This window comes from Brachypodium distachyon, chromosome 1 (genome assembly GCF_000005505.3).
Source record: "Brachypodium distachyon strain Bd21 chromosome 1, Brachypodium_distachyon_v3.0, whole genome shotgun sequence".
In the NCBI taxonomy this organism is placed as follows: Eukaryota; Viridiplantae; Streptophyta; class Magnoliopsida; order Poales; family Poaceae; genus Brachypodium; species Brachypodium distachyon.
In genome coordinates, this window is record NC_016131.3 from 71,865,744 (window position 1) to 71,877,659 (window position 11,916).

Consider the following 11,916-nt stretch of genomic DNA (forward strand, 5'->3'; position numbering starts at 1 on the left):
CACGGCGATGGATCGAGGGCAAAGCAGCTGTGTGCTAGTGCGCGTGGCCGGCCGCCGGGGGAGAAGACGTGAACCTGCACTTGTAAAAGACGAATCCCGGCCGGCTGCAAGAGTGAGCTAGTGCTGAGTGCAAGTTGGCGAGAGAGATGATGGATGCATATTGGGGTTCTTCAGTCGTTCAGATATGCTTGAATAATGCGAGGCGCCATGCCCGCTTTTTGTAACCCATGCATCGATCGATGTATAATCTATTGTTGTTCGTCGTGCGTGCGTGCAGATTTCATTCAGAGATGCTTCTTGCCCTTGCATGTCCTGAGCTGAGGTGGCTGAGGCGAGCTGCACGAAAAGGGAATGTATATCTCGTGCCTGCCCCCTCGTGGATGCGATAATGACCCGGCAAATTGAACCAAAATGGGTTCCACATTTCCTTTTTTTAATCTAAACGGAAGATATACATGTATACACGATCGAACAGAGATGGCGTGTTGGCGAGAATGAAGGTTTCGTGTGTCTGGTCGACTCCGGGAGGATAACTCTGAATTTTGTTTTCACAACAGAAGCTGGAGTGAACACTACTGGCTAGCTACTGTGCGTGTGCAGTGCCGTTCTGCTCCTGACGTGACCATCCTACAAAATTATATCCTCCGTTCTATAATTTTTGTCCGGAATATTACATGTATCTGGTTACTTGAAATATATACATCTATTTTGATCAAATTTGAGACAAGAATTATGAAACGGAGCGATTACTCAGTGGCTCTCACTAGTGCGACGTTGCTTCCGGCAAAACCTCTGCCGTTGTGCCAACACGCTGTACTGGCTATGTATTGTTAACGTCCTGTCGGGAAGATTTCGTTAATCAGCGCCATTGATCTGGATTCTGGAAGCCTCCTCTTGAATCAATGCCGTGTTTGGTGTTCACAAGCATGACTGCATGAGTCAAGAGGGAACTGTCATGCTGTCACTATATATGGACAGCTCAGGAATTCATTAATTAGTCCTCTTCTTGTGCACCTACTCGTATATAGGAGTATCTGTCGGCTGCAAATGTTAACATATAGGAGTACATATTGGGAGGTACTACTACTAATTAAAAGCATATCAGAAAGTAGACAAGATTAGCCAGGGAATACATCCAAGAGGAACTTGTAATAACTGGTAACTAAACCCGCATGGTTAAATGGTACTCTCTCCGTTTTTAAATACCTGTACTTGTTTTAGGAGCAGCTGCCAACTTTTTTAGTAGAAGCTTCCGACTCTTGTTTTAGTAGTAGCTGCCAACTTTTTGCATTGGCATTTGGCTCTCGACACTGCCTTTTTGGGTCTCTGACAAGAACTGCTTTAATTAAGCAGCAGCTCCCCTGCTGGTGCTTGTTATCGTCGTACCACCACGGAAACATACCATGTGTATTGAGTGTGATTATATGTCTGACACAAACAACCTGCAGCTCCTTCCTCTAAGCGTGGTCGGAAGCTGAAAGGTCAAGGCCTTAGTGCAGCTTTGACCCGGTGATAAGCTGATACGCGTCTAACAATCTCGGTGGCGTACACGCTGTGACCCATGCGATCGATCTGCAGTTCTGCACTGATCATTATCCGCAAAAAAAGAAGAGGATCTGCACTGATCACTACCGCATATACTGTATCGCACTCAGATCAGAAGGTCGCTTAGGAAATAAGCTGGGTTGAGAGCTAAATCATTTGATCTGAAGTATCTAGCAAAATCACTCTGTCTAGGAACTCAACTTTTAATCAGCATATATTCCGCGCATTCTGAAATGCCCTATGTCTTATCTACGTAGTGCCGAAAGAAGCATCTCCTCTAAAGAAAGTGGCATTAACGAACATAAACGGTTAGATGTGCAAATGTGCGCATATATCCCATCGTTGCCCTCCATTGTTAGCTAGACAATGGCGTCACACGCTGATAAGCAAGTGCAATATTTCACACCAACTGATAACCTTTCCATCGATCGAAATAGCTGATAGCTAGGCTGATCAACTCAATGAACCATATGTACCCGAAATAATGTGATATGTGTCTCTTTTTCCATACATCTTTTAAGGTTTTCGGCCATCCTAACTGAAGGGCCCCACATGTCATGCCTACTCATCGGAGGTGTATCTCATAAATACGCTTCTCACCACGGTTTAGACGAAATGTACCAAACTTAAATGTTTGAATCCCGCGGAATGACCCGACATGCATGTCAGGTCTACGTGGCCAGTTTGTGCAGTCGGCCGCGATCTGGTGTGGATTATCCAACTTTCGCGCGGACGACACCTTCTCAAAATATCAACGAAATCTCAAAACTTAATTCAAAATTATGGTGGGTACATAAATTTTTACCTCGAAATTTTGAACTAGATTCAAGCAAAATTAAATCATGACATTTTTTTTGGGTGAAAAATCCATCTAAACTTAGTGAATTTTGATCAGATAAAAAAAATTATTTTTGTAATTTCATAAACCATTGAAATTTTGGGGTTACTGAATTCTTAAACCTTCATTGGCCTGATACGTGGGCCCAATTTGTAATGAAAATCTTAAAAGGGGTAAAACTATTTCAAAACTTTCTTAAATAAGGTAAAACGAACAATTTTAAAAAATAGGATAATATGTGTCACGGGAAATGCATTTTGGCCCGTACGTTCCCTGGCCTGTACCATCACACCGTCCATAATGCTTTGAGATTTGAAAAAAGTGCTCATGGGAGGCACCAGTAGCATAGACGAGTCAACTCGTTGTAGGTGCAGCACATGCGCGTCAGTCCATCTGTCCCATCTTGCCCCCCACGACCCCACCCCACCCCTCCAATCTCTCTCTTTCTCTCCTGCTCTCTCTCCCCCCGGTGCCTCTATCTTCTCTCTCCATCTCTTCGATGGCAGCTCTCTCCTGTCCCCATCTCTCTACTGGCCGCATCCCGACGAGGTCCAGCTCGGGGGCGAGCTCGCAAACCTGCTCCGCGCGCACAAGTCGAAGAGGAGGTGTGTGGTGTTCCGCGGCGTGGGTCGACTGAACGGAGGGAAGGTCGTGGGCATGGGAGCAGGTGGCCGGAGGCGACGTTCCGCGATGTGTAGACAAGCCACTAGCTCGGCGAGGTCAGGGGACAGGGGAGCAGGTGGCCATGCGCCGTCGTATCTGCCTCATACCGCCTCTCGTCGGAGCACGTGCTCCCCGCGGCGTACAACGATGGCGGGGCCGCCGTGTAGTGGAGGGCCTTCGGTGCGTGCGGGAGACAACCTCACGCCTCAAGCAACACCGGCGGGAGCTTCTTCTCGTGTGCAGTGAGCGTGCGGGAGTTGGGCTCGACGTCCACGGCGGTCATTTCGTCGAACAGGATGCATGCAAGTCCATGTCGAGGGCGTCGCCGCTGCATGTGTCGGGACGGTGCTTCATCAAAGCCCAACCTGCACCGGTCCGCTCTTTCTGCGGGTGTCACAGGATGGAACGGCGAGCACTAGTGGCTAATCGTCAACAAAACTTCATTCTCTTGATTCCATGCAGAGCGTATTCGGCTTGGCGTTTGTGTTCTTTCTCTCAATTGATTTCTAGATTTCCTCAACAATTGATTGTGTGCAGTGAGCGTGCGGGAGTTGGGCTCGGCGGGCGCGGCGGTCATTTCGTCGAACAGGATGCGTGCAAGTCCTGGCCCTCAACGGGTCCGGAATCTGCGCATCATGGTTCATGGACGTGGCCGACGAGAACGTGCATGCCCCGCCTCGCATCCTCCCCCTCTGTCGCCATCGACTGGGTGAAGCTCGACATCCAGTGCTACCTCGGCATCGCCTTCGACGATGTACAAGGGGCAGGGGAAGCACGGACACGATGCGTGGAGGACGCGTTCGTGGCAGCGCTCAAGATCGACGCCAGTAACAACACCTTAAGAGACCACCTCCTGCTGCGCGTCAGCGGCTCGCCATCTCAATTCTCAAGCGACGGCGACATGGAGAGCGCGCGTCGAGGTCCTTGTCGACACAGTGATGCTGGAGGCACTGTCCGACCGTCGCGGGCTTCCTCTAGGCCGGCGTGAGCCGCCACCACCGCCTCCTCCCTAAAAACATAAAACCGGTAACCGCATCTACCGGAGCTCCTTCCGCAGACAAGAAGGATGTGCTCCTTGGCGCAGATCGAGGTCATGGAACTCCTCACGTCCAGGTCGGTGCAGATCCAAGCCATGGCCGGACCTCGTCTCGTCCAACTCCTCGACGACGACAACGAGTAGCACGTGGACACCGACGGGCTGCTGCTGCATAGACGATGTGCGCCACCCGCTCACCCCGCATCCTCTTCTCCATCCGCATCGGCGAGCTCGTCCACGGTGGTGGTCCAAGATGGACATGACAGAGGTATATACGTGAGAGAGAGAGAAAGGGAGAGAGAGGGAGGGACGGGAGAGAGATGCATAAGAGAGACAGCTGCATCCTCTTCTTCCTCCGGGACGACGAACTCGTCCACGCGGCCATGGTGGTCGAAAATGGACAGGACATAGGTGAGGGAAAGGAAGAAAGAGACAGAGAGAGAGAAAGAGATGGGACATGGGAGAGAGGTGCGGGAAAGAGACAGAGGTGAGAGAGAAAGGAAGAGAGAGAAAGAGAGACGTGTGCCTTGCAGTGGTGTCAGTACAGTAGGGGTGCCATGAGCTCAACTGTGTTTCCGAATCTCGAAGCATTATGGACGGCCTGATAGTACAGGCCAAGAACGTACAGGCCAAAAATCCACTCTCTATGTGTCACAAACTTTCTTAAAGGGGTAAAAAGTGAAATAAGTTGTCGAGAAAGAAAGGGGAAGTACTTCAAGGCTCCATCAGTATCTTTTTTTTTTGCTCGCTCCATTAGTCTTTGGATCGTATATTTGTATTTCTTCATATTTACTTCCTCTCATCCTAAATTCTTTGACTTAAATTTGTCCAAATATGAATGTATCTATTCTTAAAAAACGTCCAGATACATGTAATATTTTGACAATAATTTAGGATCGGAGGGAGTAGGCATGTACATGGCGTAAAACAAATAGGTATATATAGGTTTGGTTAAACTTTAAACACTTTGACCAACAAAATAATATTTTTCTAAATGTTTTGATTTGTGTGAAACCCGTATATACTCAAAATTACTAGTCCGTGTCTGAGTACAATCGAGGGAATTAATATTGGAGTAGTGGGAAACTAAATTTAGAGAGGGGCCTTGTATTATTATATACTTAGATGGAGTGAGAGTACTCATCAAATAGCAGGCAAATTTGCCACCAAGGCCTCTATTATTAGTGCGGACCCACGCGCAGGATGGTCGACGACGATGAATCGACTAGGAGGACGATGTTGGGGTGTTTGCGTGGTCTCCGAGAACGAGAGGTCTAAGATCGAAGACAGACACAACTATAGCCACTAAGTTTCTGCACATTCAATTAATCACGACCACGCGTGATCCTTACTTACTTACGCGAAGCAACGCGGGATCAAGTAGTCGGCCGGAGAGCTTCCCGCGAAAAGTAAAGAAAAATATTGTAGTCCGAGAGCTAGCTTAATGGGGTAGCAGACACTGAAGAAGGATATTTGTATCACGCTTAGCTTGAGAACGTAACGCGAACACGTGTTTATGGCTCCATTAGCAGCGACGAGGTGGCGACGTTGATGCGCATCTGGTAGACACTCTAGCTAATTATTCATTGTACTTTGCTTTATGTATCATATTACTACTCATTTCTTTCTCGATCTGGGAATATATAGATAGGAACACCGGATCGCTCGCTCCACGATATTTGGCATCGAGTTTTGAATAATGCATGTGCACAGCATATACTACTCTGCATTCTCTTTTTTTTTTCTGAGTATAATAGAGTAGTTTAGAGAATTAATGGCCTACTAGCACATATATAAGATGACTTCATCACCCAAGTACTCTTTATTCTCTCTCTTTTTCCTGAGAAAGAAATCTCTTTATTCTCCTATCTTGTCTCGAGACTATACATATCGCGGCTCTTTTGGCAACACACTGTCACGAGATGCAGTCCATAGGTACGCCGTACGTGGCATGCAGATCGCTCCACGTCCACGACGATTCGTCCCACGTGGAGAATCACACAAATGGGCCAGATGGCACGATACTCCGTAGTTGTATACAGCCCGACCGGGCCCAGCCCAGCCCAGCCCGGATCACGCCCGATCGAACCTGCAGACACCTTCTAGCTCCGAGTCTTCCGACCGACGCCTCTGCTCTATAGATACGCACCACCGGCTGTCCAGACCACCAGTGTCCATTTCCCAAACACACGGCATAATTACTCTGAATAGCCAGAGTAGCTACACTCTCAAGCGGCGGCCATGGGCGGCAGCTCGGAGGAGAACAAGAAGAAGAACGTCAACGGCAGCGGCGCCGGGGAGACGATGAGGGCGGCGCCGAGGGTGCCGGTGCCGGAGGCGCGGCCGTTCCTGGACACGTTCCGGGCGAACCTCAAGGAGACCTTCTTCCCCGACGACCCGTTCCGGTCCGTGGTCCGGGAGCGCGGCTTCGGCCGGCGCGCCATGGCCGCGCTCCGCTACTTCTTCCCGTTCCTGGAATGGATCCCTTCCTACAGGCTCGGCGCCTTCAAGTCGGACCTCATCTCCGGCATCACCATCGCCAGCCTCGCCATCCCGCAAGGCATCAGCTACGCCAAGCTCGCCAACCTGCCCCCCATCCTTGGCCTCTGTAATTAAGCATCCGTCCAGACATTAATTACTGTGAACAAGCCCGAGTTTATGTATGTTTGACTGTGTTGTGTTGTGTAACGTAAGATTCGAGCTTCGTGCCGCCGCTGGTGTACGCCATGATGGGGAGCTCGAGGGACCTGGCGGTGGGGACGGTGGCCGTGGCGTCGCTGCTTATTGGGTCCATGCTGGGAGCGGAGGTGTCGCCCACGGAGAACCCGGCGCTCTACCTTCATCTTGCCTTCACTGCCACTTTCTTCGCCGGCGTCTTCCAGGCCTCCCTCGGCATCCTCAGGTACGCTACGTAGTACTGTAAGAGTACCATGAACTAGCTAGCTTCTCACTCACTCACTTCATATATGACTGTTAATTACACACCTAATTAAGTCTTTCTTGTGGGTTGATTAATCAAAGATCCACCAAAAGCACGTACAACTTAGTTGGTGAGAATGAAGACCAGATTAATTAACATCAGTACCTTTTTCTCTTGTCAAAAAGTCTAGCAAGCTTCTAGAGTCCTAGATCGACGACTTAGCCATGACCAATTAACGAGAGTTACCAAAAAGTGGTTACTGATCATTTGCGTCGAGCCTTGAGCAAGCTTATTTACTTTGATGGAGTTGGCCTGAGGTTTTAGGTGTGTGTAACTGCTATACGTTTAATTACGTGCATGCAGGCTGGGTTTCATCGTGGATTTTCTGTCGCACGCTGCGATCGTGGGGTTCATGGCCGGCGCGGCGACCGTGGTGTGCCTGCAGCAGCTCAAGGGCATGCTGGGCCTCGAGCACTTCACTACCTCCACCGACCTCGTCTCCGTCATGCGCTCCGTCTTCTCCCAGACACACCAGGTTTGTTCATTAGCATGAACACTCTGTTAGTTCTGTATAACGAACAATTAATTCTGTATAATGAACACTGTTTGTAGCTAGCTAGCCATGCGTGCGTGTGAGAGTGAGGCCCTCCAGGAGCCTAGATATCACTTTTCCTTGCATATGTCTCGTGACAAAATAAGTGCTGGTTTGGATTTCTGCGTCCCTTGGGATTTTGTAGTATCGACCGACCGTAGAAAATGGATGGATCATATGATGACACGCTGGTGCATGCGGCCGAGTGACACACTTTCCTGGGCCTGAGGGCAGCTAGATATAGGAGCTACAGGACCTGCAGACTTTGTACTGCCCCTGGCAAATTGTTACGTGCATATCCGGGCAAGAGGCAGGATATATAGCATGTCCGGGAAGGACAGCATAGGACACGTACGACGCGCTGTCTCGTGTCTCGTCGCCTGGTACTGTCTTGCCTCTTTAGCCGGACATCCCCAGTGACAGGACACGCTCCTACACCGTACGTAATGACACGAACCTCCGATCGGTCACGTGACTGGTTGATTTGATTCGTTCTTAACACGATGAATTGACGCAATTTTTTTGCCTTGGTGATTTGATGATTTTTTACCTTCCTGCCGTGTTCCTGACGGCCGGGTTCTTTGGATGTGTGCAGTGGCGATGGGAGAGCGTCGTGCTCGGCAGCGGCTTCCTCTTCTTCCTCCTCCTCACCCGCTTCTTCGTAAGTCCTCCTCCTTCTAACTATTTCCTCCGACTTCCTAGCATAGACACATTCATATTTGAACATATGAGTCACTTAATATGGAACGGAACGAGTACTTACATGTTCTATTCCTCGCATTTGACTTATCCTAAACCTGCTTTTTCGCCTGATTTACCTTTCCGGCCGGAATGTCATTAAACACATGCTACATGCATGATGCACGCGCGCGTTTCTATACTTGACAAATCCTACTTCGCCTCATATGTTTACTAGTGTAGTGGCGCAAGAATCTCTCTGGTAAATGACGGGTCCAATCAAGCCAAAAGGGGTACATTAACTAGGACCACAAGAGAGGATCGATGAAATGGATGGATGGATGGATCACCAATCATTGGGCCTTTTCTTGCATCTCCCAATTCCATTGCTATATGCCTATATGTGTGTGTGTATAGTCGACCATGACGTAATACCGCACCGTGTGTGCTAAGATCGTGACTGCAGAATTAAAAGCTATACACACACACAGTCAGCTCCATCGGTCCATGACACGATATTGTGGCGATCGATGAGAGGTTAATTCCATTTTGTACACGTCTCGATCGTAATACAAAGAGTTCTAATACAAAAGATATACTCGATGGAGTAGTAATATCTCGAGTAAGTTAGCTAGAATTGAGATAGAAAGGAAAAACTTAGTACAATTGAAGTGTACAGCAAGGATCGATGGTCCATGCCTCCTAAAGCTAGTCTAGCTTCCTCTAGCCTGGCTTGTAGCTACCGGTTGCAGACTCACAGGTTTGCTGGAGATGCAAGAAAATCAATTTGTCCTGATGACGATGTTTTGGAGAGATATATGCATGTGTAAAGGTAAGGACACGGGCTCGTGAGTTCATTGGCGAGGGTGCGACAAAGGAATCCATCCATTGGGCGCTTTTGCAAGGTCGGATAGCTTACACATGCATTCTGATCTCATCTGATCTGAATATCTGATGGGCAGATGGGCTGATCTGATCTCCCTGTCTCCCGTATATATGGTTTTCCCTTTGTCACATTCCTCCTCGTCTCTGAATATTCAGGTCGACCATGCAAACTGTTTGCCCAGTCCAATTCGACCTCTGTATCTTAATTTGTTGCTTACTGCTTCCGTTTAACTGTGCGTCTGGAAAGGAAAAACCTTTTTCGAGATGCTCCTGGTGATGGATTAGCATAGCAGAATTCTAGACTTGATTTGGGTCACTCAGACAAGTGTTGATGGTCGCATCATCATGTTGCATGTCATTTTCCGTCAGTGGGATCGAACACTTGGACTTGCTGATGGAATGCATCATCGAATCAAATATCGTGGGGGCAGAGAAAAGTGTAGGAGAATAATTGCAAAAGGTCAAGGTCCACTAAGCACTATAGTTATATCGTTATCTAATCCAAGTTACATACTACACGTGTGGTGGTAGCCACTATTAATTTAACTTGCCCTGCTAGTAAAAAAGTTCTTGAATCCCTGAAGTAATGCTCAGTTATCAGCTGATTATTCCTAGTTTTTGTCATATTTCATTGCGCCATCAAAAGTTACTAAACAGGCACACAATCCATGTGCAGCGCCGCTCTGAATCTTGATACAAGAGTCTGAATATACTGTTTTATCAGTAGTTCTTGGTCCGGATTTTGAGGCTCCTCGTCAAAGTGGGACCTAAGAATTAACAGACAATTTCTTTCTGTTCTGAGTTTCTGACACACGACCTTCCGTCTTAATCTGTGCAGAGCAAGAGGCGTCCAAAGCTATTCTGGATATCCGCGGCGGCGCCATTGACGTCGGTGATCCTGGGAAGCGTTCTGGTGTACCTCACTCATGCTGAAAACCATGGCATCCAAATTGTGAGCAAACCCATCATCCACTGATATAATTAAACTCGACCACATTTCCGTCAAAACGCACGTATAATTAAGCTAAACATCCATGGATTGACGCCCGTTTAATTTCCCCTGACAATTAATCTAGATCGGTTACCTGAAGAAAGGCCTGAATCCACTGTCAGTGACAAGCCTGAACTTCACGCCGCCGTACATGATGCTCGCCGTCAAGACCGGGATCATCACCGGCGTCATCGCCCTCGCCGTAATCAAGCTCCCCCCAACCAACACAATGAATTCATTCATTGTCCCATAAAAAAGAGAATGAATTACTTACTCAAACCGGGGCATATCATATGCAGGAAGGGATTGCTGTGGGGAGGAGCTTCGCCATGTTCAAGAACTACCACATCGACGGGAACAAGGAGATGATCGCCATCGGGACGATGAACGTGCTGGGCTCCTTCACCTCCTGCTACCTGACGACTGGGCCCTTCTCCCGGTCCGCCGTGAACTACAACGCCGGCTGCAAGACGGCCATGTCCAACGTGGTCATGTCCGCGGCCGTCATGGTGACGCTGCTCTTCCTGACGCCGCTCTTCCACTACACGCCGCTGGTGGTGCTGTCGGCGATCATCATGTCGGCGATGCTGGGCCTCATCGACTTCCCCGCCGCGGCCCACCTCTGGAGGGTGGACAAGGTGGACTTCTGCGTCTGCGCGGGGGCCTACCTCGGCGTCGTCTTCGGCAGCGTCGAGCTGGGCCTGGTGGTGGCCGTGGCGATCTCCGTGCTCCGGGTGCTGCTCTTCGTGGCCCGGCCCAGGACCACGGTGCTCGGCAACGTGCCGGACACGGCCATGTACCGCCGGATGGACCAGTACGCCACGGCCAGGGCGGTGCCCGGCGTGCTCGTGCTCCGTGTGGATTCCCCCATTTACTTCGCCAATGCTAGCTACCTCCGGGAGAGGATCTCCCGGTGGATCGACGACGACCAGGAGCGCACCGCCGCCAAGGCCGAGATGAGCGCCCAGTATGTCGTCCTCGACATGGGCGGTGAGTTGAAACTTCCTTTGGCAGCCTCTGAATTTCTGAGACTTCTGAACCGTTGAATCTGAAACTGCTCATTCTCTGCAGCTGTGGGTAGCATCGACACCAGCGGGACGAGCATGCTGGATGAGCTCAAGAAGACCCTGGACAGGAGGGGAATTCAGGTAAGAAGGGAGCAACAGAAAACAGCTGCCATGATTCTCCTGACATATGCTTTTTGGTTTTCCAGTTTCTGAGTTCACGGAACTGTGGTTGATTCTGTTTATCATTCAGATCGTTCTGGCGAACCCGGGGAGCGAGGTCATGAAGAAGCTGGACAGCTCCAAGGTGCTGGAGCTCATCGGCCACGAATGGATCTTCCCGACGGTGGCCGAGGCCGTGGCGGAGTGCGGCTTCGTGCTGCACTCGCACAAACCGGGCATGGCCATGGGCAGCGCACCGTCAGGCCATGAAAACATAGTCTGATTGAGTCTGACCAGAGTTGTCAAACAGGCAAGCCGAGATCAATATAAGGATCTCTGAGTATTGTACTAAGTTGTGAAGAAAATCCACAGATCACCTTTTTTGAGGGGGGTGTTAGAGCACAAGATAAGCTTATGCAGACGCACTGGAGTTGATGATCTGACTAACCTTCCCAAACATTCATCCTGATTCTTGCATGGCAGAATGGAAAGTCATCAGGTGTCAGTTCGTCGAGAAAACATTCTCTGCTAACAAAAATCCCTTAGTCATTTTGCAGAGGATAAATAAGAACATCCAAGTTAGCACAAACATATTGCTTACC

The 11,916-nt window shown here is 49.3% G+C and overlaps 1 protein-coding gene across 1 annotated transcript; it reads left to right on the forward strand.

The window, feature by feature from the left end:
- The first annotated feature begins 6,238 nt into the window (after window positions 1–6,238).
- Window positions 6,239–11,828, forward strand: LOC100839248 (sulfate transporter 3.1). Its single transcript, XM_003558717.3, has 9 exons — window positions 6,239–6,690; window positions 6,777–6,984; window positions 7,366–7,537; window positions 8,190–8,255; window positions 9,996–10,109; window positions 10,234–10,350; window positions 10,448–11,138; window positions 11,220–11,296; window positions 11,406–11,828. The coding sequence occupies exons 1-9, from the start codon at window positions 6,324–6,326 to the stop codon at window positions 11,595–11,597; spliced, it is 2,004 nt and encodes a 667-aa protein (XP_003558765.1). The 5' UTR covers window positions 6,239–6,323; the 3' UTR covers window positions 11,598–11,828.
- Window positions 11,829–11,916: the final 88 nt, after the last annotated feature.

Coding starts and splice junctions, on each gene's coding strand:
- LOC100839248 (XM_003558717.3), top strand. CDS start 6,324: ATGGGCGGCAGCTCGGAGGAGAACAAGAAGAAGAACGTCAACGGCAGC. Junction 6,691..6,776: donor GCCCCCCATCCTTGGCCTCT/GTAATTAAGCAT, acceptor GTGTAACGTAAG/ATTCGAGCTTCGTGCCGCCG. Junction 10,110..10,233: donor AAAACCATGGCATCCAAATT/GTGAGCAAACCC, acceptor CAATTAATCTAG/ATCGGTTACCTGAAGAAAGG.